The 23,706-nt window shown below is 40.2% G+C and overlaps 2 protein-coding genes across 3 annotated transcripts; both read right to left on the reverse strand.

The window, feature by feature from the left end:
* Window positions 1-683: 683 nt before the first annotated feature.
* Window positions 684-9,224, reverse strand: kat2a (K(lysine) acetyltransferase 2A). Its single transcript, XM_061090069.1, has 18 exons — window positions 8,988-9,224; window positions 8,522-8,645; window positions 8,250-8,395; window positions 8,040-8,129; window positions 7,663-7,844; window positions 7,312-7,503; window positions 7,013-7,119; window positions 6,410-6,514; window positions 5,802-5,938; window positions 5,480-5,688; window positions 5,273-5,399; window positions 4,460-4,570; window positions 4,231-4,374; window positions 4,027-4,141; window positions 3,910-3,946; window positions 3,473-3,536; window positions 2,990-3,074; window positions 684-2,878 (listed from the first exon to the last, which is right to left on the reverse strand). The coding sequence occupies exons 1-18, from the start codon at window positions 9,207-9,209 to the stop codon at window positions 2,685-2,687; spliced, it is 2,391 nt and encodes a 796-aa protein (XP_060946052.1). The 5' UTR covers window positions 9,210-9,224; the 3' UTR covers window positions 684-2,684.
* Window positions 9,225-12,059: 2,835 nt separating this feature from the next.
* On the reverse strand, window positions 12,060-22,380 carry rab5c (RAB5C, member RAS oncogene family). Of its 2 annotated transcripts, none has more exons than XM_061090071.1 (6): window positions 22,235-22,380; window positions 15,320-15,674; window positions 13,436-13,587; window positions 13,101-13,223; window positions 12,907-13,000; window positions 12,060-12,529 (listed from the first exon to the last, which is right to left on the reverse strand). In XM_061090071.1, exons 2-6 carry the CDS (start codon window positions 15,483-15,485, stop codon window positions 12,402-12,404), a joined length of 663 nt encoding a protein of 220 aa, XP_060946054.1. In that variant the 5' UTR covers window positions 15,486-15,674; window positions 22,235-22,380; the 3' UTR covers window positions 12,060-12,401. The 2 variants fall into 2 exon arrangements, with proteins under 2 accessions (XP_060946054.1, XP_060946055.1); XM_061090072.1 differs by having other exon boundaries at window positions 22,231-22,380.
* Window positions 22,381-23,706: the final 1,326 nt, after the last annotated feature.

A 23,706-nucleotide genomic window follows, 5' to 3' on the forward strand; every position in this document is an offset into this window, starting at 1 on the left:
AGGAACAACCGAACAGGCTCCGCTGTGCACTAACCCTAACCCTAACCCTGTACAATCTGTACGTGGATGATTTTATAATTATCTTAAACACAGTACGTGGCTTACAGATACAATTTCCTTTAGGCCAGATAGAGGCATTTGCAAATGGAATCAGGTTTTGCATTATGTAAACCTTAACTAGGCCACATATCTGTAGGTTTCTATTTATCAGGAAAGTGAAACCTGCAGCCTCTATTTCAAAACAGAGACCTAAAAGTCGGCCTACCACTTTAACATTAGTCTGAATGTTTCTCCTGTGTTGAAGTTGTGTGAAGAATATGTCATGACCATGGACTGTGTATAAAGCTTCCTCCCACTACCCAGAGATGAATTCAAAACAACTTTATTTGAGGGCAATTCAAGCATAAATATCTCCAATTCCAGATATGAATGCTGCCATTTTGTGCCAATATCGTAGTTTGTAGAGTCTGTGCAGTAGTGAGGTCCTGCGGATACACTCGTTCAACAAATCATGAGCTAGTCTCAGCTGTCAATAACGTGACAAAGCTATTTTGTTGTCCATTTTGTCAGGTCAGTAAATCCCCAAATCCTAAGGCTTGAGTCCAAGGATGGTTGTTTTAGTTTCAGTGCCATTATTAATTGATGTTTACTCACAGCGTAGGAATCACCTGCACATTCACAAATAATTTATAAAAAACTTTATTGTCATGAACAGTATTATGGTTACAGTAAATGGCATTTGTACCATAACTGGAGACAGTAGCCATCCTCAAACTGTTGAAAGGTTCCCTCAGACTGACCTTTCAATAAGAAAATCTGAAATGCAGCATAGTTAGACTGAGGAAGAAGTACACAACTGACAACCCTGAATAATGCAACACTGACATCACTTGAGTAATTCAAACTAGTCATAATTCAAGTACAAAATAAACATCCACTCACACACGGACAAACAATGAAACATTCAGTAAGCAGGCTCAAAAAGCGTCAGGTACTCCCCTTTAGAGAAGTAGGTGCTTTCTGATATTTCATCACAATGTGTGTGTGACTCAGTAAAAAGAAAACCTGCAACAAGAGAAGGCTTAAAATTGGATAGTTAATTTGTGAATGCTAATTGTAAACTGTCCACCATGCATGATCACCTACTACAGTTTGTGTAACGTGCGAGTCACCTTCTTCCTCTCCTAGGACTGCTGGTTAGCCCCCCCACCCCACCCCACCAGGCTGGGGCCAACGTCAACTATGCAGTAAACCTGTGACACCAGAACAAACATGTGGCTGAACACGAAAACAGACTACTTACTTTGCATGTGTGTGGCTGTGAGTCTACTACAGAACAAATCAGTGAAAACAGCTCCAGTTTTCATCTGCAAGCATGGTAAAAGATATGCTAACGTATGACCTCATGCTAAATGGCTTGGAATAAAACCCTGCCAGTGGAGAACGGTGCATCAACAGTGTGTTTTATATTAACTGTATATTAAGAAGTATATGTGTTGACAATATGTTGAGGGTTTTCTTGAAGGCAACAATTTGGGAAATGGTCTTATTTTCTGTCTAGTCAGAAGAACCTTTGCCACGGCGCCAAGAAGATTATGTTTTCACCCATAGATTTCCACGAAAAACTTGCAAGAAAGAATACAATAAGGGGGATTCAGGAATTCGTTCATCACATTATTTAAATATTTTCTTGGGAATACTTCATGCATCTTGATGACAAAAATCTGTCTTCCGCAATAGATGAATCAGGACTTTACAGTCTTGGAGCCCATCGGCTGTCGTCTGATGAGGAATTAGCCTCTAGGGGCAACAAAAATATTTCGGGGCTTCTGGTGTAGACGGCAGATAGCTGGGATTTCTAGAACCCAAATGGTATTCGCCCTTTATTCTGACCAACATAAAAAAAAAGTCCTTATAATAAATGGAATGAAAAGAGAAAAACAAACTCTCACTTAAGAGGCACCACTACAAACAATTGTGAGTAATTTTATTTTCATAAACAACTTCAACTATTGTGTTTATTGGCGAATGATTCAATAGTTCCTGCACTTTTCAACAGTCAGAGTACTGCCCATATTTTTTCACAATTCAGTGTTTTAAGGACTTCACCGCTGAGAAAACCTTGATCTTTATACCCATGAAAATGACCGGGATGTTCAAGTGTCTGTCAGTAACGGAAGGCAACGTGGCTTTAGGTCCCGAGGTCCAGTTTTCTGTCAGTGAACTCGACACTACATTCGAGTGACGAGTTCTGACCAAACTGGAATGAACAAATGTTATTAAACGCAATAATGAGCTGATTCACACAATAAATAACAGTAGAAAGAGTGGCATGGTTAGAATTTGAATTTGGACCTATAACTTTGGTACACTTCATGAAACGTGTATTAGGATTGTTAACCCCCTGTGAGTACTGGAAGAGAAAAAAATGACACGGTAACTTTATGGAGAAAAGTTAATGCCATTTTGACACTGTGCTCAACTGGCTCCGATATTTCCAAAACAACCATCATGTTCATGTTTGTTAAGAGTCCAACAATTCCCTTGTGAAATGTGTCAGTCGTGTACATACCCCTTAAATAACTCAGACATGACAATAGCTAGTTTCCTCGTGATCTGCTTCGTCTTGGTGTGTGGCAGCTGTGACGGTCGCTCCTCTTCTGTCCATAATTCTGCGGCGGAGTTCATTTCTCGATCAGGCCTCCGTCTTTTAATTTGAAGTAGAAGAACTTCTCCAAGGTGTTGGCACACTTGCAGTATTCACTGTCCGGGGGGTTGTACTCGCGGCAGTTGGTGATGATTCGCTGCAGGTCGGCAATGAAAAGCTTCTTGGTCACATAGTACCTGTTCTTCAGTCTCTCTGTCATAGTTTTCAGGTCTGTGGGGACAATTAAATTAAATTGACAAATGTATTGTTTTCCTGACATAAACAGTGAAAGTAATGAGGAAGAGGAGGAGGAGTTGTATAAATAAAGAGATAATCGCTCACCGATTGGAAAGCGGATGATTTCATAGTAATCTGGAGCCTCGGATTTCTTCACTGGTTCCATGAAAGGCCAGGCATCAGGGTGGGTCTGGTGAGATAAAGTCCTTTAGCCTTCAGTAAAAATACGTTCCAGTTTTAAAACAGTTGTTTTAAATGAAATTGATCTCGAGACGAGTGTCTTAGCGCTTGATCAGAAATAATCTCTGTCCAAACTAACATCAGCCTCCTGCTGTTTTCTCACAAGAGATCATTCAGACATTCTAAAGAGTTTTTACTAGGGAGCTGGCCCGAGAAACTCCAGAGAAAGTCCGGAGGCTCTCACTCTGACATTAGAGTTCTCCCATACAGCGCTTCCAATGTTAGATGATTATCCGAAGCTCATAACCCTAAACAGTATGTGTAGCAAAAGTGATGCATTTTAAAACTAACATTTATTAATGTGGATGTAGCCTCTGTTCATGTCTGGCATCAACAAGTGAGCCTTACCTTTATCTGGGCCAGAAGGTTCTTCAGCATGTTGTACAACACATCAGGGTCCTTCACCTCTTTCCTACAAAACATGCAGTAAATTAAGAAAATTACTGACAAGTAGACGGAGCATAGGAAGAAAAATGTTTGAGACTTTAAATATAACATTGCAAGTAAGTTTGGGACTGGTGGCATTAACTTGTTCAAGATGAGTTTTTAATATTCTTTTTTATAGTTATTCACTTTTTGTATTTGAAGCACAGCTTCCTATAGCTGTATTGTATTTATTTAGTAAAAATTTTGCAATAAAACTTTACATTGAATTTTAACGGCCATGATTGAAACTACAGTAGTTATACATGATTTAGAACATTATATCTCAGCTGATTTCTACAGCAACACGTTCACAAGCATCAAAACAAGACATTCCGGTTTTCAAAATATAACGAGTTTACCCTTTGTCCTTGTTACTGGGTTTCCAGCCCGTCTCTCCTGGAAGACAAAAACTTGTAAGTAATATGATAATGTCTTTAAAGATAAACAAAATTTCTTCATGATACACAAACACCTACTTATGCCTGGAATGCTCTCCACTGGGATCTGTCGGACTCCCTCTTTGAAGCAGGTAAGTCCTGGGTAAACCTTTCTAATCTGGCTCTGCTTTCTCTCAATCAGCTTCTTAATAATCTGGTGGAATATAAAGGTAATGTGATATAAAAACACAGAGATTAGCAGCACAAAACATTTTAATGAGAACACGCCGCAGCCTCACAAACCTCTTTCTGTCTTTTGATGATATGCGAGAGCTCAGTGTAGGGGATCCTCGGGTTCAGCTCACACTCCATGAGCGTCGCTCCTTCGTAGTCTTTGATGTATCCCAGGTATCGACTCTTCGGCACTTTGATGTCTTTGGAAAAGCCCTGCGAGGGAAGAGCACATTACTGAGCGGACGAGATCGCAGAAGAGGACGTGACAGGGGTAATGTAAAGGTCGGCCTTCTTGTACCTGCTTTTTGAAGTAGCCAATGGCGTACTCGTCAGCGTAAGTGAGGAAATAGAGAATGTTGTGTTTGATGTGGTACTCCTTCAGGTGGTTCATCAGGTGGGTACCGTAGCCCTTATGTTTAAAAGACCAAGAGAAGACAATCAGAAAAAACTGCAATTTTGCAACATGCATCTCAATACGCATCAGGTGAAGTGGCTGCAAGGTCGATGGAAAAACAGCTAACCTGGAAAAAATACTTCGGTTCTTTCTTTAGCTATTTTTATCTAAAATTGCTGTCTTGCGGTTGTATACCTCGTACCAACCAGTCAGGATGCAGTTTTCGTATCCGTCTGTCCAGAATAATATAATCTTTGTAGTAACAATTTTTAAACAAATTCAATAAAAAGGGTATTAACTGTATTTCCTGGCGATTCTGATTCTCGTACAATATTAAGTTGTAGATATGATAGCAGATACAATTTCAATTAAATAAGATGCTCAAAAGAAGCTTCAAATTCAAACCACTGACACTTCACACATTTTCAACCCAGCAGCAACAGAACAGTCTTTGTGGATCTGAAATTTCATCAGGATATCCACTTTTGTTCCTAAAGTACTGACCTCAAATGTATAATATCGTTTTATTTTACCCAATCAAGATATTTGTGGGAATTTTTTGGAAGAATTAGCATTTGAATTCTTGAGTTTTGTGCCAAATTAAATAAAGAAATCCCTCAGAGGTCCGGAGACGTTGCCTTTTTCTGAGCAAAGTATGAATCTTATTATTGTCCATCTCTAGAATCACTGCATCTCAAAGTAAATGATTCTACATACCTTCACTTGTTCATTGGATGTGACAGCACAGAAGACGATCTCTGTGAAGCCCTGAGTGGGAAACATCCTAAAACAGATGCCTCCGATGACGCGGCCATCTTTAATAAGGGCTAGGGTCTTGTGCTTCCTGTGAAAGTGAGAGATGTCAGGTCGGGCGCAACGGTGACTGGCAAAGTCCGAGCAGCGGTAAAGACAACATCTACTCACGGGTCAAACACCAGTCGTGTGATGTACTCTTTGGGCATGCGAGGTAATTGATGAGAGAAGACGTTTTGCAGGCCGACCAGCCACATCAGGATCTTCTTGTTGGACTTCTGGGAAAGCGAGTTTCCAATGACGTGGAACTCAATGATGCCCCGGCGCTCCTCCAGCCTGGCAGTCTCATCACGGGCAGCGTTTGGCGTGAGCAGATTGGTCTAGAAATACAACAAAGAAAACAACATATACACCATCGGTGCTGCATTTTAAATTTGTAACAAGATGGAATAAGTTGTGTTTAACCTTTTAAAACGCGGATGAAGTGACTCACCTCTGGTCCGAGCATAGCAGCAGGGTCAGTGATTGTCATCATAACTTCATTGACCAGCTCCATAGGAATGTCTCCCATCACACGTATCCGCTTCGCGTCCTCCAGGGTCAACGCCTCCGGAAGTTTACGCTTCTCTCCTGAACAGACGTTCAACAATACTCAGGTCAATGATGCTGATAGTGACTGTAGAGCCATCGGTGTTATTGTTACTCTTACGATTTTCAAAAACGATTTTATAAGAACAAAGCAAAGATACTTGTCAGATAATGTACACCTGCCTATCTATTTAACGACCTCCCCTGTCACCCAGACATTTTGGAATGGACAGGGGATAAATCATGATACAAGCTTGTCAACATGAACCAGAATCTCAAAGGAAAGTTTCAAACATCTTGACATCAAAGAGGAAATACCCAGTATTAGCGTGGTGTTTATAATCAAGTGCTTGTTGGGTGTATATGCAAGTATGTAGAAGTGTGTTGGGTGTTTTATAACAGTTTTTAGTGTTCAACAATCCTACATCTAATCACTCAACTACATAAGACATGCAAGTCTGGTATAAAAGTCATTGTAAAAAAAGAAATCAGAGCAGTGCAGAGGTCCCAGACCTGTGATGGTCTCCGAACATCCAGAGTCGCCGCCGCCCAGAGAGGAGATGCTGCTCAGGCCTTTAGCGAGAGCAGGGGAGCCAGACACGGCAGCAGGACTGATCACTGCAATGGACACACACCAAGGTTCAGGGTGGTGGATTACAAACTGAAACAGGAACTGTGACATCAGCTTAAAGAAACTATGTGTAAGTGCATTGTAATTACTATTATACATATTTACATTTTATTATACCAGCTCGTCACATATTATGCCATTATTACCACAGGTAGTGTGTACACCATGATGTGTGGTGTACGAATTCCTTTAAATTCTTATACCCTTAACTTATTTGTTTAAAATTATTCTGTTTCTTGTTTATGAATTCAACAAATGAATTTCTTAACTGGATACCAAAGTCTTTTTTCTATCTTTATCCATAGGGATGATTTTTTTTTTGTGTGGGTATGCTTAATATAAACTCACCATTAAACACCATTTGTAACTCGATTCATTTCCCACGACATGTGATCTTATCGATGATTACAGAACAGAACTTATTGTGTATGGCTGTCAAAATTGGACTCGAAAAAACATCATACCCGGCTGTACACCCTCCTCACCTGTTTGATGTCCCAGCTGTGTGCCATCGGCGGCAGGCATGGTGAAGTCGGCCTCCCAGATGGGTGAACTATCGCCATATATTTCCTCCTCCAGCATGGACAGAAACCTGATGACACACATGTGCAGATGTAATTATGACAAACAATTGTCCCTACTTTAATGTAGCACACGCACCAAAGAACGGGATAAAAAGATGATATGGGATGATTCACTAAATCTAGAGATTTTTCCACTGTTTCTTAGACATTAAAAGCTCAGCGTCAGAGGCACACGCACAATTTTAAAAATCTGCCCTTACTTGGGGAAGTGTGTGAGGATGAGTGTGCGTTTCTCTGGCAGCAGTTTGTCCTTCTCCACTCGGAACTTCTCCAGGAGCTGGCGTCGGGTCACGGTGAAGATGGACTTGAGCAAGCTGCGGCCGAACACCTGAGTGGTTTCATAGCGCGGCAGGCTGTCGTTGCTCTGGGGGACGTGGCAGTAGCACAGCCACCTGGGGGAGGGTCATAAGCAAAACACTGCTATTGTAAAGCATCCAACACAGGGATGTAGCAAATAAAAGCATCTAGCAGTCTATATATTGGTTATTGACAATAGAAACTAGTTAATGGGGTGATGCACCGTTTTGTTAAATAACAACACATATACACACCTGGTGTAGTCTACTTTGTACGCTGTCCCGTCGTCTTTCTGTGTGCGCTGGCGATACTGCGTCGGCGTCTCCAGCTTCCAGTAATTGAGGCACAAGAGGAACATCTTCGACAGCTCAAACATGGTCTGCCTTTCCTTTGGTGCCAGGTGGCTGAATTTATACTGAACGAAATTCAAAACCCCCTGCGAAACATAACCAAACACAATAAGAACAAAAAGTTAGAGAAATGTGACGATAATGCATCCTTACCAACAAAAGGTAGGAACGTTTTGGAGAATGAAGATGCATGTTTGTTCCTGATATAATCCTGTCGCTCTTTCAGCTGCTGCTAAATATATATGAAAATTAACTGAAAATGTTTTTTATTTCATGTTCACCTGCTCAATGTTGGGCTTTTCGAAGGGCGGACTTCCGAGGGACCCCTCTACCACTGGCTGGCTCATCTGCAGGATGCATTTCCTGAGCAGCTAAGAGGAAGAGGGTAGAAATGAGATATTACACATGACCTGTGTGCTGGTCTAACGTCAGTATCTTGCAAATGGACTCAATGGTTAATCTTAGAGTGACAGTGATTTTTGCTTGCTTACCTTAAAGAGGTAAAAGTAGACCTGTTTGGTATCAGTGTCCTCCTCCTTGTGAACAGACATGAAGAGGTTCTCCACGTCCACCACCATCCCCAACAGCCTGTTAATCTCATCCTCAGACACGTTCTCCAGGTGGGACACATGATCGGCTGCACACAAGGGATGAAATCAGACATACCCATCTCTACATCGTGTGCACACATTGGTTGCGAGATGTATGGCAGTGGGGAAAAGACATAGGGGAGTACTGGGGTGTAAGTGGAAGGTGTTTGTACCCAGGGCATGTCCACAGCTGCGGCACGGCTCGCTCAGGCTGGCCGCTTGCTGCTGCAGGTCCATACGTGTGGCCGATGGAGGATTTGGGTTTTTCCATCCATTGCACTTGCAGGTGTCACTCGCCTGAGAACAGGTAGAATAGGATAAACACCGAGTAAAGCCGCCTAAACTGTGACACAACTGCTGCTTAGGTGTCACTAATCGACTTAAGCATAAAGGCAGCTGATGACAGATTCATGGACAGATTTTATGTGAACACAAGTACCCGGAGACTGTGGTTAGCTACACAAGTTAACAAGGACGTTAGCTCGTTAAGCTATTTGTTTATGTGTTTGTTAGCCAATTCTTCACTGTGCTAACATTTGCCCCCAACCCCTCTAAGATGCTAACATTAGCCGGTCAGTGCTTTGTTGTTGTGAACTTTGGGCTAGCTAAAGCTAGCTGAGGCTAGCTGGAGCTAGCTACCTTGCAAGCGGAGAATACGCCAAGTTTCTCAAGCTTTTTCGCCCGTGGGAAAGCTCGGACTTGGGCTTTCTTCTGGCTGGCCCGCTGCTGCTGGCTCAGTCCCGGTCTTGCCGGGTCACTGTTCCCGGGCCCGGAGCCGGTGGCGGCGGTGCTGGAGCCAGCTGAGCCCGCGGACTGGGCTTGAAGAAGCCGGGGCTGTAAGGCCTGAGCCGGATCCGACATGTCCACACTGCGAGACTCGTCCTCTGCTCCCGTGGAGCCCGGGCGCTGCCTTTACTGGCTGTCGGAAAACTGGACTCCGCTGCAGCGTTTAGCGTTGGATATGACATTTTTTACTTCTCTATTTATCTCCATTACAAAACGAGAACGTCCAAGACAGGAAAACAGTTTCACTAGTAATTTAGACTCGAAACAGATTATCTGACACGATATCAAACTGTCAAAGCAGCGCTTAAACACCATAATGCACCAATAACATATTTGAATAGATAAAATTACGTGCTGCTATTAAACAGGCTTCTTTCCACCTGCTTCAAGCAGAATCCCCTTTAAACATTAAAGTCTCTGCACAGATCTTTAAAAGTTTTAGGGCACGAGCACTGAGAGGCACTGACAGACAGTGAAGCCCTATTGAAGTTGTAAGGATTATTATTATTATTCAGGCAAATTAATTGGCTTTGAGGGCTTTAACATGCTCAAATTCTTACCAAAATTTGCTGGAAATTAGAAAGTGGTGAACATTTACTTTTCATTTATTTTCTGTTATTTCATTTTTTTTAATTTAATGTTGGACTTTACTTTGAAAAATCTCTTAATCTATACAGTAAAAATGTTTGATATTCAGTATGTAGGTAGTCAGATAGGTCCTGAACACAGGCATATGAGTTTCACTCTGAACCTATTGAGCAAAGTTTTTTTTTATAGTACTTTGAAATATCCAGAAATGATATATTTCACAGTTGAAATGTTGGACTTTACTTTGAAAAATCTCTTAATCTATACAGTTAAAATGTATGATATCCAATATGTAGGTAGTCAGAGAGGTCCTGAACACAGGCATATGAGTTTCACTCTGAACCCATTGAGCAAAGTTTTTTTTTATAGTACTTTGAAATATCCAGAAATGATATATTTCACAGTTGAAATGTTGGACTTTACTTTAAAAAATCTCTTAATCTATACAGTAAAAATGTATGATATCCAATATGTAGGTAGTCAGAGAGGTCCTGAACACAGGCATATGAGTCTCTCTCTGAACGTATTGAGCAAAGTTTTACAGAACTATGAAGTATCCTGAAATGATCTATTTTCTACAGTGACAATCCTGAAATTATCTATTCCACAGTGAAAATGTTGGACTTTACTTTGAAAAATCTCCAAATCCATTCGGTAAAAAAGGTTTGATATTCAGTATGTAGGTAGTCAGAGAGCTCCTGAACACAGGCATATCAGTCTCTCTCTGAACTTATTGAGCAAAGTGTTTTTACAGTATGTGAAGTATCCTGAAATTATCTATTTGATTGTACACATTTGAATATGTGAGTAATTAGACTGTATATATCTTGTGTAGTGCCCTTCAATGGCCATAGCGCCAAACTCTTACTGTTTCTAAATTGTTCAGTTGGGCTTTCAGTTTATCATTAGTATTATTATTTTGTTATTTATGTCTGCCTTGGACCCACTAGAGTGCAGTTACTCACTGTCTACAGGAGGAAAATCAGTCCCCCTGACCCCTAGTGGACATAGTGGAAAACTGCAACAAATTATATCGTCAAACTGAAGTTAATAAATCTTTAAGTGAGACATTTTTACATTTCTAACTTCAGTTCTCATTTGAAGTAATACAAAAATTACTTCCATAATTAATCAGAAAATACTTCTGTTAAATGTCCTTTACAGTGGCCAGACTAAAACTCCTCATCCTTCAGTGGGTGTGGAGTTTTAGTCCTTCCGTTCTCTCATCAAACAACGCATTCCCCTTCACAACATAATGCTTTCAAATAAACTAACACTTTAATGGAGTCTTTTTGAATGTAATTGTTATTATCAGAGGTGTCAGTATATCTGCCTCCAGTAAACTCCCTTGTATAACTAGCATCAACAACCTTGTTGCAAGACCCAACCTGTTACACAGGTGTGGAACAACACCTTGGGTACACCAGCATAGCAAGTGCACTTGAAAAAAAACACACCTTCTCTGTGGTGACAATGGGCAAAGTAGGTTTTTTTTGACATTCAGTATTAATTCGGAGAAATATTTAATTCATTTGTTAAGGTAATTGCTGATAAAACCTGAATTCAAGTAGTAGTAGTACATTTATTTTAAATGATACATGTCTATTTTATAGATGAGAATTTGATTCAATTGAACTCAAGACTAGTTAATTTTAGGTTTTTAAACGTTTTGAAAACCTGTTAGCACTATTTTATTTATTTATTTATAAACATTTCAAAGTTAGTAACAAGGAAGAAAAAGATAACTTTAAATTTCCGTGTGTTTTACAGTAAAAACGAAAATTGCTCACAGATTTTCATGGACAAGTTGGTAATAAATGTTGAAAATATTTGAGAAATTACCACTAAATCTCCCAGGAAATTATATGTGGCTGGTGTTGTTAATCTTTGCCAAGAAAATTAAATCAGTTTGCTTTAAAGGCATATTTTTAAAAGGACTCCTACCGCACATGAACCTCTGATGGATAACCAATACTAAGAGGGATGTTGGAACTTGACAATGGCCAAAGTGTGGCTGGCTGCACTATTATACGTTGGCTGTCAGTCACTACTGATTATTAATTTTTAAATTGAAAATTAAATGTTTAATTAAAACAGGAATACAAAAAAAGATATCTTCCCTTTGTTTATTCATAAAATTATCCTTTTCCCCCCCACTTCCTTCTCGACCCCTGGCCCGGGCTTCAAGCCTCCCCATTATCCCCCACCTGCTAACAGCGGTGCTTGCTGTGCAGGTATCGTTGTGCTAGTTGTTGATGTGATCATAAGATGAAAGGAATCCCTCCCTGATATGAAGAGTTAAAATAAAGAAAGAAAAGACAAAAAGAAAGCACTGGATGGGGACAACATCTCAATTCACGAAAAGATGATGAGACAGAACCAGTGCATTTAATACCATAGATCTTCAGAAAAAAAAATTAAGACAATTAAAAAAAAAAACACAAAATAATTAAGGTTGACAAAACATCATGTAGAGATTGGGAAGATATTGTTTTAACAATAACTACAGATTGATTATAAACTTGAAAAGTCTGATACAAATACAGCAATATGTTTTCAATACACAGTTGTGATTTTGGTCGGTTGTGGTTTTGGGACATTGTTTGACAGCTGGCTAATATCTGGTCTGGTTGATCGGAGCTGTTAGATTGGTTGGATCAGCTGACTTGGTGGTGTTGTTTAGTTCCCGCCGCCACAGCACTGGCCACTTCTGCCCTGTGGTGCAGCTTCCTGCAAGTCCACGCCGCCTCTGGTTCGTCCAGCAGCGCCCGCTCCGCCCTGAGGCTCGTTCTTAGGAAGCTTCTTGGCTGTAAGGGTAAGAGTCCATTAATGAATGCACTGTGATTATGAAACAACAGGGCTGCGAGTAGAAGCTATTAAAAATTCTGTCAACTAAATCAAATTGCGATTTTCTACAGCCTCAGGTGACATCACCAGACGTCTTGTGAAAAAACAGTAAATTCTCACATTTTGAGAATCTGGATCTACAAAACATTCTTTTAGATTTTTAGCAAGAAATAACTGAAAAAATAAATCAACTGATTCAGGGGTTTATTTAAAAAGATTCGAAGAATAATCAATTGTTAGCTGCTGCCCTGATCTTAAGCATCATCTTCCATTTGATTAACTAATTGTTGCATCGTGACAGTAACTTGTGTCTGTGTCAGTGCTGGAGTTCACTTACCTATAGCCATAAAAATCTCATTGACATTCATAGCAGTCTTGGCTGACGTCTCCATGAAGAGCAAACTGTTGTCATCTGCATATGATTGTGCTTCCTAAACAAGGAAATGCAAAACAGATATTTAGCTGAGGTTTTTTTTATTCATCACTTTAATTCAAGATTTAAAAAATATCTGTGTCAAAGGTCTTATTTACCTGAAAATCGACAACCCTCTTGTTGGCCAGGTCTGCTTTGTTCCCTGCCAGTGCAATAACAATATTCGGGCTGGCTTGTCGCTGGAGCTCCTTCACCCAGTTCTTTGCACGTGTGAATGTATCCTTGAAGAGAAAAACAGAACATGTTTTCAACTTTGAGTCCCTGGTTTTAAATGTCACACTTTGCTTTAAGAGGTAAAAGAGCAAAGGTCTGTAGCCGTCTGCTGAATCAAACAATCATCAACTCGGGCGGGCGGGAGGAAAAGGGTCAGAACAGATGACAAAGGACTTGTGAGCGTCTTGGCTGACGTCCTGCCGCGGTCCAGGTAACTCACTGTGTTGGTGATGTCGTAGACAACGATGGCGGCCTGGGCTCCCCTGTAGTACATAGGTGCCAAGCTGTGATACCGTTCCTGTCCTGCAGTGTCCCAGATTTCAAACTTGACTGTTGTGTCATCCAGACATACCGTCTGTGTGAGGAAGGCAGCTGGGGAAAAAAACAACATAATAGATGTCAAGCTTTTTAACCGGAGGGCGAAAGTTGAATATTTAGGCTTTAAACGATTAAAGCTCAGATGAAACAAACTCAGTCTGTGGAATTATAAAAAGACAAAAACATTTGATTTAAAATTAAATGTAAATAAGATTTGGTTAGATACAGTGCTGGAAAAAACTTGGATTTCTTAATTAAAAAACGTAAAAAAGGGAAAATACTACACTCAAAAAGAAAACAAAATCATATCCTATTTTCTGCAGAAAGAGGCACAACTCAGCTGAGTGTCACATGACACGGGGGGAGAGAGCAGAGCTCATACTTTAAAGCTTAGTAATCTTTGACCAGGCGTGCAGCTGACTGCAGCCTCAGTAGAAACAGAAAACGCTGACTCGTCCTGAGTCTTTGGTTAGTGTAAGCACTTAGCATCCTGTCCCTACATCCTCCAGCCACGTTATTCATGAGTAGGGGGGAGTATTGTTAGGATTTTATCGACACAAATTCTTCTCGATACTCTTTTTGATACCACTCTACAGTTTTGATGTCCTCCACATTGACATTGATTCAGTTTGGGCTTGTGTGCTGAAGCCTTAAAATGGGGGTGGGGGGCAACATACGACTCACTGTAAATCCTATGATACATATTTGGTGGTTAAGTTGATCAAAAGGATAATAATGCAGCGAGCAGTTATAAGATCCACTGTGGCCTAAATGTCTCTGTTCAACATACATACATCGGCTGAAAAACATGCATGAATGAAACAAATAGAACCACAAATACCTTGTACCTATTCCTTTAATTTTTGGTAAAGTACTTTTCATTGCAAACTTCATTACTATTTAGTAAAACACCCCTGATAAAGCCAGCATGCCGACAAAAGAGGAGACCTGTTACTGTTGTTTTTCCTGCTGGATTGAGGATTTGCACTTTTAACACGCAGATCCCCTCAGGCTGAATTCACAACAATGCAGCAAAAACATGTAAAACGCAGCACTCTGCCGACAGATCACATATCTGTGTGTCATATTCTTCTTCTTCTTTAAAACTCTTCGATCAGCTTCACTCATCTACAGGAGGTCCAGGAAATCCCCATTGTTGTCTCGACTCCTTCCTGTTTAATGTAACCACACTCCTCTGCTGAGAGCTGCTGTTCAAAGTTGCCTCTATCAAGTTTTCTTTTACACCTTACTCTCATCGCTGTTGAAAACTGTTCTGAAATGTTATCTGTTTTCCACAAAGTCAAGATATTTGCCTCGCTAAGTGAGGAGCTTGGTGTGTCAGGTGATCAGCGGCATGGAATTGGTTCTGCCACTCCTCCTCCTCCTCCTCCTCCTCCTGGACGCGCATAACAGAACAGATTAAGCCCTGCAAGCCAGCAGCTCCTCTGTACTGGCAAGGGCATGTTTTCTTCTACTCTAGCACTCATGTCATACCTCTGTGAAATCCAAAACCAGGATGAAAAATTGTAGGATTTGTGAAATCATTCTATTACAGTTAGAATTTAGAAACTAATTGTGTATTAAAATAAGTTTTTAATAGTTTTTTATATCATAATCTTTAACATCAGACTGGATATGGTAAGTTGTACAGCTACACAAACAGCTACAGTGCAAAAGGAAGTCTTATCCTTGACTTACTGAGATCATTTTCCCTGAAGTGATAATCAGCCAATAAAGCATGACTCAGAGCAAAGACAATTCTGGGAATCGAAAGAGAAGCCCTCACCTCCGATGGTGCTCTCCTGGTACTCGTGGAACTGGCCTTTGACGAAGCGAAGCACCAAGCTGGACTTTCCCACTGCAGACTCCCCCAAAAGCACGAGCTTAAACTGGCAGATCTTGTTGCTTGCCGCGGTACCGTTGGTCCGTGCTGGTCCGCCTCTCCCTCCCATATTGCAGCGTTAAAAAAACTTTAGGAGAAAGAAGTAGAGGAAGCCGGGAGGAGAGGGAGGGAGTGTGGCTGACTTGAGGTTTTTGGGCTCGGTGCAGGGGCTGGGTGAGGCCGAGCTCGACGGAGAGGGTGGGGTGAGTTCAGGTTAGGCAGGTAGACGAGCCAGAGGAAGACACCTCACCAGTGGCAGCTGAAAAACACAAAGTGTACAGTGGGTTAAGATCCACTCCAAACTCAAACCAGAATTTGCATTTAAACAACATAGGGAATATTTTAGTCAAAATCCAGTGAGGTGGTTAATGAAAAAAAAAATGTTCCTGTTGGTAATTGCAAAAACAGATTAATGTAAAAGAAAAAGCACTGAACCTTAAATTATTTTCTTTTAGATAAAATAATCATCAGACAGTCTCAAGTCTTAACGTGCATCACTGCGGCACTCTTCCTTATTCTTATTGAACCATGTTAACTATAAACAAGCGCTTGAGAGAACAAAGAGTCTAATTTGAAACACAACACTGTTGTGCTCCGGCAGGTTAACCTACTCTTTTTTTCCTTGCATGAACGTGATGTCATATAAACGCCAAAGTATGAAATTATTGCTTCTGCTTTGCTTTACTTTAACTGAGAATACACAGAATAAATAAACAAATAAAATGATGAGGACATAGCGAAATGATGGCACATGTACAGAGGAAGGTTTCAAGTTAACAAATCCAGACACAAAATCATACATGCAAAATATGAACGCATATATATATATACACACACACACATGTGTATAAATATAACATAGTCGCATACACCCTCCCATGCATTAACAACACATTTGTTCCTGTGACTCATCTCTTAACTGATGTCTCACCTTCGTAAAAACCATATAAGATCTTTGAGGCAAATTTTATGAAGCACTGCACAAAAAAATGATCAGATAATGAATTAAATATTGAACATTAAGATAAATCAGCAAGTCCAAAATAAAAAATTACTACCTGCAACAACATTTTGTTTTTTCAGGATCAAACAGCTAAGCTAAGTTCAAAAGGTAAACCATGTTTCTTCACTCAGTCTTCTTGTAGCATCCAGGCAGTGGATGATCTGTACTAAGAGAAAATTGTAACACAGAGTTTGACCTTAAAAAAATGGAAAGAAATCTAAGTTTTTGAATATAATTAATCCCGCATTAATTGTCAAATATAAGCCGAACCTCTCCAGCCGATAAATGCAAACCAAACAGCGATTTGTACTGGGTAAGTAAACCTTCCTAATCGTGTTTTTTAGTCGAGTGATGCACATGAGGTCAGCCAGCTTCTGCTTGGTCAAAGGACAGGAAACACAACTCAGCTCAAAGCAGGAAGTGAAGATTGCAGAACACATTTTACTGCTGAGCACATTAAAACCATGGAATGTGCCTCAGTCACTGGGAAACTTGACGCAGAGGCATAATGCACGAGTTTGACTATTCCTTAGAAAAGAGGACAGGGATATGTCAAGAATGAGGAAAAGCAACATATAGATGTCACTGCTGATAGTCAATAGTTGGGCTGTTCTTCTCCTACAGTCGTAGCTGAGCTATTTAGCATCATTAGCTTTAAAAAAGGCTATTATAACCCAGGGGCATTACATGTTTCAGATTTAAGAAAGACTATAAATGTTGAACTTTGATGGAGATTTCAAGGAGCTGCACAGATATAAAACCCGTACCCAACGTTCATCATCATCAGCGAACTAAAGCCCCCCCCCACACACACACACACACACGGCATGAAAGAGCAGTGGGGGTCCTCCACAGCAGCAGAATAAAGGCACTCTGTTCCCTGAGTCAAATAGCTGGCCTGTTCTTATTTTGTTTGCGAGCTGCAGATCTGAACCCTCACCTGTTTGCACCGATCACTGGAGGAAGCAAGGAGAAGAGACGGACCGAGGGTGTTAGAAGATCGAAGCTTCTTGAACAGAAGATGTGAGGGAGGACATTTTGGGGGGAAATTGCTGTAATTACAAGGAACTAATCACAAATATGAGGCACTCCGGTGCAAGAGTCCTGCTCTGAACTGACATTAAAGTGGAGATAACCATGTCTTAACCCTAACCAGGAATTTAACTCTGTAAAAATTAAGCTGAAAGCTAAAAAGATTGGTCCAGCTGAAAACTATCATCTCCCCTTCCTTTTTAGACACATCTTCACATAGACAACTGGACGCGTCGTGAGCACAAATGTTCATATACATGTACTATGCATGTTACTGGAGTATTCCAATAGATGGCATGCCACGGAACTCAAACCATAGAGGGCATTACATAAACAAAAAAAATGGTGACACTGGAGGTCATGTATTGTTCCTACTGTTCCTGTGAAATCTTACAGACGCATGGCATTGATTTCTAAGGGAGTGCACAACCGATGCACCAAACAGACGCAGGCTTTGCGAGGCAGCCATGATGCGTACACATACATGCATGTATAAAAGCAAGTATGTTGCTGGCCTCCTCTTCCTCATTAGCCTTTCACTAGCACCCTCATTGGCCCGTTTATAGGAATACTAATAAAAGCACTTGGTTTACAGCTTCCTTCTATTACAGTTGCTGGAAATCATCACACTCATCCATTTATTTGTTGGTTGGTTTGTATGTCTGACAAATGTTTAAGATTATTGCCTTAATGGAAAATATGGAGCTGCTGCCATTTACACAGGAGTGTGAGGGAAGGTTTCAGAAACATAAGGAAACCTTGGGAGCCAAAACAGTTTGTGTCTTAGGCGGAGGATTTTATGAGCATCAACAGGAAACAATTAATTACTGCATCAAGTTGTGTGTACACAACATGCTACCTGCTAATTAAAAACATACTAAGACTTTATTGCCAAACCAATAACACAGATGCATATGTACAGCAAACTGTACTTGACATGCACATGTCTTAATCAGCCTGTGACAAATGCTTCGATTGGCATCCTTAATGGGCTCTGAAGACCTCCACAGGGAAGTGGGTCAGAGAGAGACAGTGGGACATGGGTCAGAGAAAGGGGGAGGAGAAAAGGCAGAAGCAGACTAGAGGGAAGGCCTGTGAAATATTCATCGTGGCCTCCTGCATGCTCTGCTGCCAGCGTGACATCCAAGCACTGCTCAGTGATTGCAGTGCAAGGGAAAACCTAAATATGAGAGCATGTGCACAAATTGAAAAGCAGGCCTAACTCATGATAATGATATTTAAACGCAAAACCAGTGTCAAAAAACTGAAAAAAGACAGACGCTATGTCTATGAATAATTGCTATGAAAGCAATACACATTGGTCTCCCACAGTCAAATTGTTTTCCCTTCCTGCGTTGTGGCACGTTTACCTTCAGAAAAAACAATAAATTCATACTGATACTCCTTTAAATCAATGATGACAATAATTATGTAAAAAAGATCATGTTTCCGTCTCCATCAACAGTTTCCTCAAGGGATTTTATCGCTCCCAAGTTTCTCAGAAAAAACATTTCATATTTTATTTTGGGCAGTTGATACTTTGTGCCGTTTTATTCAAGTAGTAAGTATCAGTGTCAAACTATTGTGGCATAAATAAAGTCAAAGTTTGGAATCTTCTCTTCATACTTGACATGAAACATATATGGAAGTTTATATGCAGTTTTTGACCTAAAGGGACGGCAGGTTAAGACCCTAATTTTGCAATAACCACAAAAGAGATAAAACTACCTTGATTTTCTAAGGTATTGTAAGATTTATAGGATGATTTTAACGGAGCACTCAGTTAGTGTTTATATATATATAATATAACCAATAAATGGGAGTATACTTAAGAGTGTGTGAACAGGAAATCACAGAAGTTGGTCACATTCCATTTAAGTAGTAGTCCAACAACCTTAACGGCTGTTTGTAGTGATTACAAAGAAACAAGCAGGGACTTGTGCTGTTCACTTCATGTGAAGGGTGGGGGCGTGGTAGAACTGGTGGTGTCTGATATGAAGGGGTGCTGTGCCCTCCTCTTTTGTCTATTACGCCAATTAGTAAGACTAACTAGGACCAAGCACGACTTCAAAACCGAGACGGTGCTGGCAAGGGGTTTTCGTAGGTGAAAGTACCAAAAAGCAGAACAATCTCTAAAATGAAACAGGAAATACTCTCTATCCAAGGTAAAGCCTACTTCAGTTCAGGTCTCTAATAAAGAATGGCTTTGAAAGCGGTGACAGATCGGATGGGGAGCTGGTGACATAACTCAGGCAAAGCAAACGGGAAACTAACGAAGGACAAACTAAGTTCCATACGAAGGCAAGTTGAAGATGTTTAACCGATCGTCTGAAAGTATGAGAGGTTCTACAGGACTGAGAATCTTCACAGGCAAACAGGATACTCATCACTGTAGGTCAGCAAGGTCAACTGGAAATCCCAGGCATTTCCTTTTCTCTGGCCTTCTGTGTAAAGGCTCAGTGACCAAACCAAGATTTAAAGATCAGCACCAACCAATAAAATTACATTCAAACGATGTAATTATTATCAAAACATTATTCAATTAAAAAAATGAAATGTGCAACAGCAGTTCTACAGGTAACAAGTTACAGTATATTATTTACTAAATGAGATTAGTTATAATGCTGCTTTGTATTTCCATGAAGATCCTTGTACAAATATTTGTTTCCATAATAGATGCAAGCAAAACTAAAATGCACACTGAGAGATGCTCAACTTACGGTGCTTTTTCCATTATTTCCCATATTTTCAGTCAGGTTAATTATTATCATTGTAGAACATGTGTATATATTTATCAACACAATATTTATCCTGAATTAAAGACTATTTTAAATTGTATGTGTATTTAAATGTCCTTCAATGTACTTTCCAAGCAATGGGCTAAAGTTTTGATCCCATGCTGTGGCCTTGACCTTTAATTAAAATACAATGTTTGAAGACATCTTAAACAGTGGTCCGGAACCCCACCCACAAAACAACTTGCCGAGTTTAATCCAAATTTGATTAAAACGACCTGAGTTATTGCTGTGACATGCAGACAGACAGACGCCACTGATCACAATACACCCACTGGTGTTATAAAATCATTTCCTGCACTTCACAACTCATCAACACACATAAAACACACTTTATCCTGGTTAAGTTTTGCTCAGAGTTTTTTGTAAACGGTCACAACAAAAGCTCCCTTCAGCAGGAATATGACAGAAGATTAAAAAAATCACTAAAATGTAAGTTAAAGTGTTGTTGTGGTAAATCACACTTTTAGGACAATTTAACTACCGGGCCAAGTTCAGCAGCACTAACCTTCAAATTCAGACAGCGTGGAAACAGTCTGATATGTGAGGAGCATCCTTAATGAAAATAAAAAACAAACGGTGTGGATACTGTGTGGGGATTAAATTCACAGCTTCTTCCTTCAGGGAAAGATTTGTCAAGATGTGTCATCACTTTTGCAGGACAAGGTCCACACATCATAACCATAAAAAGGGCTCCAGCACGTTAACTGTAAAGATCCCTCTCCGGCTCAAAGGTCCGATCTCGGCTGCCATTAATCCGTCACTTTTAGGGAGCTGTGAGAAGACGTGCACGCCAGCTGATATTTGGGATTACAATGGCTTCAAAGTGTAAACTGACAGAATAACCACACATGTGCTGTCAGGAGTAATGACTCCTTTGTGACAGGGAATGTGATGACAGGACACAGAAAGTACCAACGTGCAGGCCTTCACTGAACATATGAACTTCCTCAGATTTGCTTTTTCTGTCAAAGCTTCAAGTCAATGTCAAAGTGTGAGTCGGTGTTTGTTATAAACAGAGGAGATATAAAAAAGCTGTCATGAGACTTGCTGGGTGCATTTAAATTGTAAAAGTATTATAAAAATCTACTGGAAACTATCAAGTGGCTAAATGATCTGTGAGTCATTGAGGGAAGCTTCAAGGTCTAATATATATATATAAAAAAAGCAATGATTACTGAGGATTGTGCAAATCTGCCAATGTTATCAGTATTATTTGGGTCATGAGAAAAAGATGCTAACTAGAAGGTAAGTTTATCTGTCTGGGTGCAGCTAGCTTTGAACTGAGTGACATGCTAGCACAGTGGCTGCTTCACCCTGAGAATATTATTGAACTGACACGGTAGCTAACCACAATGTAGCTAACTATCTAGCCTAGTAAAGGTAAGGTCTGATTAGTTATGATAACCAGTCAGTATCGTTAACTCAAGCTAGCATGACATGAACTTAGTAGCACAAGGCAGTCGGCTAACTGCATTAGCCTCGACCACACCGCATCAGCAGGTAATAGCAATTACAGACACCTAGCACTAGCACTAGCTTGCTAGCATAACTTGAGAACTGCTTAGCTGTGGAAATTAATTTTGATAGAATTGTGGTAGCATTAGCTAAATTAGCATCTACGGCCAAGAGTCCCGAACGTCAGAGGGTAACTTTCCCGTTCACCACCGCACGTCGTCAGCTGTTTGACGTTGGACAAAGTCGGGGACACGGGCTTGTTGTGGTGTCGAGCTGCGGCTGTGAAACGGCTCCTCGGTCATCGTCCTGCCACGGCGGGTTCTTGGACATGTCCCCGCGGTCTCACGGAACCAGGAGCTCGGTGCCTCTCTGGGTCCAGGCTGAGCCCGGACTCGTCTGATCGGTTCGGGTGAGATTTGACAGAGGGGACGTGAACACGGTAAACAGCTCGTCGACCGAAAGGACGAACACACGTCCAGAGTTCCTCTTTGCCCCCACGTCTCATTACCACAACTTGTCTGACTTACTTACAATACTTTCTCTTCTGTTGCTGGTCTCATCGGCGGCGGCGGCGGCTGTCCTTCTCTTTCTCGTTCTCTATTTGGTTTTCTTTTTCTTCTTCTTCTTGCTGTTCTCCCTCCTCCTCTTCTTCTTCTTGGGCTCTGGCCTTCCCTTCCGGTTAGCAATTTTTCCGGGAACCTCCCACTCTTTGTCAGCGGCCGTGTGACCAATGAAAAAGCCGCATTCTGCACAGAAACACCACGATCATCCTCTCTGCAGCACAGCAGCTCTGGAATTCATTTACCTCTGTGGGACAAAAACACTCAGATCATTTACTGAGTGGATTGTAATACACATCATATTCCACCTCTTGTGCTCAACCCTCCCTCCCCCCATAAAGGGTGGAACACTGAACATGAATGGATATTTGTTCAGGACTGATGTTGGAAAAGTAATATTTGATCAATTAATTTTTTTCTATTTCAACTTATAAACTTTCTTTCACATTAATGCTTCTTTGATTTTTTGATTTTCGAAATGTTTTCTCTTTGTTGTTTTGAATGTCCCTGTACATAACTTTGAATCTACCACTGATGAGAGAGACAATAGAAAACAATCAATCAATCAATCAATCAATCAATCAATCAATCAATCAATCAATCAATCAATCAATCAATCTATCTATCTATCTATCTATCTATCTATCTATCTATCTATCTATCTATCTATCTATCTATCTATCTATCTATCTATCTATCTATCTATCTATCTATCTATCTATCTATCTATCTATCTATCTATCTATCTATCTATCTATCTATCTATCTGTCTGTCTGTCTTTACAAATAAAATTGCCATAATATAAATAGTGTTTTACAGCTTTAGTTTTAGGGAGGGTATTTTTGTCCCTGCTGAGAGGAAAGTTCTTTTTTTTGAATGTCACACAACACAAAAAAAATGATCATGCAAAAGTATTAATGTTGTTGCTTATCAGTGACATTTCCCAATGAAGTTCTACATTTTTCATGTAATTTTTTATATACAAATGTCTGTGATATAATGCAAACAGACTGGAAATTTAAAGAAGTTAACTGCTAAAAATGAATGAATATTTGATATTCATGATTAAGACTTTTGTTTGTATGGGAAAATGAAGTCATTCAAAATGAAATATTATTAATAAAAATAATATTTTTTGCAGGTTTTGTCCCGAAGATGGTAAGAGGGACGTACTACACAAAAACAGCTAAAGTCAGTGTTTCTGCCAATCAATGGCATATGTAAGGCTTTGTTAACCATAATAATAAATACCATTATCATGTGGTATATGGAAAATAATTGTGGTATTACGTTTTTTATTTATTTTTTTATTTTATAGGGACAGAGCATGTTTATGAACATCAGTTTAAATACAACTAGCATAGCAAGAATACTCACTGACATCTGTTGTCCTGAGGCAGGTTACAAACAAAGACAGGCGCATCATTTTAAAAAACGGGCAT

The sequence above is a fragment of the Limanda limanda genome, chromosome 17, assembly GCF_963576545.1.
Source record: "Limanda limanda chromosome 17, fLimLim1.1, whole genome shotgun sequence".
Classification (NCBI taxonomy): Eukaryota; Metazoa; Chordata; class Actinopteri; order Pleuronectiformes; family Pleuronectidae; genus Limanda; species Limanda limanda.

Bases quoted from the DNA above. Each gene is read 5' to 3' on its own strand.
- rab5c (XM_061090071.1), bottom strand. From the start codon at position 15,485: ATGGGAGGGAGAGGCGGACCAGCACGGACCAACGGTACCGCGGCAAGC. The intron at 13,224-13,435 runs GTGAGTTACCTG...TTTCTCTTCAAG, and splicing joins TCTACGACATCACCAACACA to GATACATTCACACGTGCAAA. The intron at 13,001-13,100 runs GTAAATAAGACC...TTCCTTGTTTAG, and splicing joins AGAGGGTTGTCGATTTTCAG to GAAGCACAATCATATGCAGA.
- kat2a (XM_061090069.1), bottom strand. From the start codon at position 9,209: ATGTCGGATCCGGCTCAGGCCTTACAGCCCCGGCTTCTTCAAGCCCAG. The intron at 3,947-4,026 runs GTAGGTGTTTGT...TTTGTCTTCCAG, and splicing joins GGAGAGCATTCCAGGCATAA to GAGAGACGGGCTGGAAACCC. The intron at 3,075-3,472 runs GTAAGGCTCACT...TTATCTCACCAG, and splicing joins ACCTTCTGGCCCAGATAAAG to ACCCACCCTGATGCCTGGCC.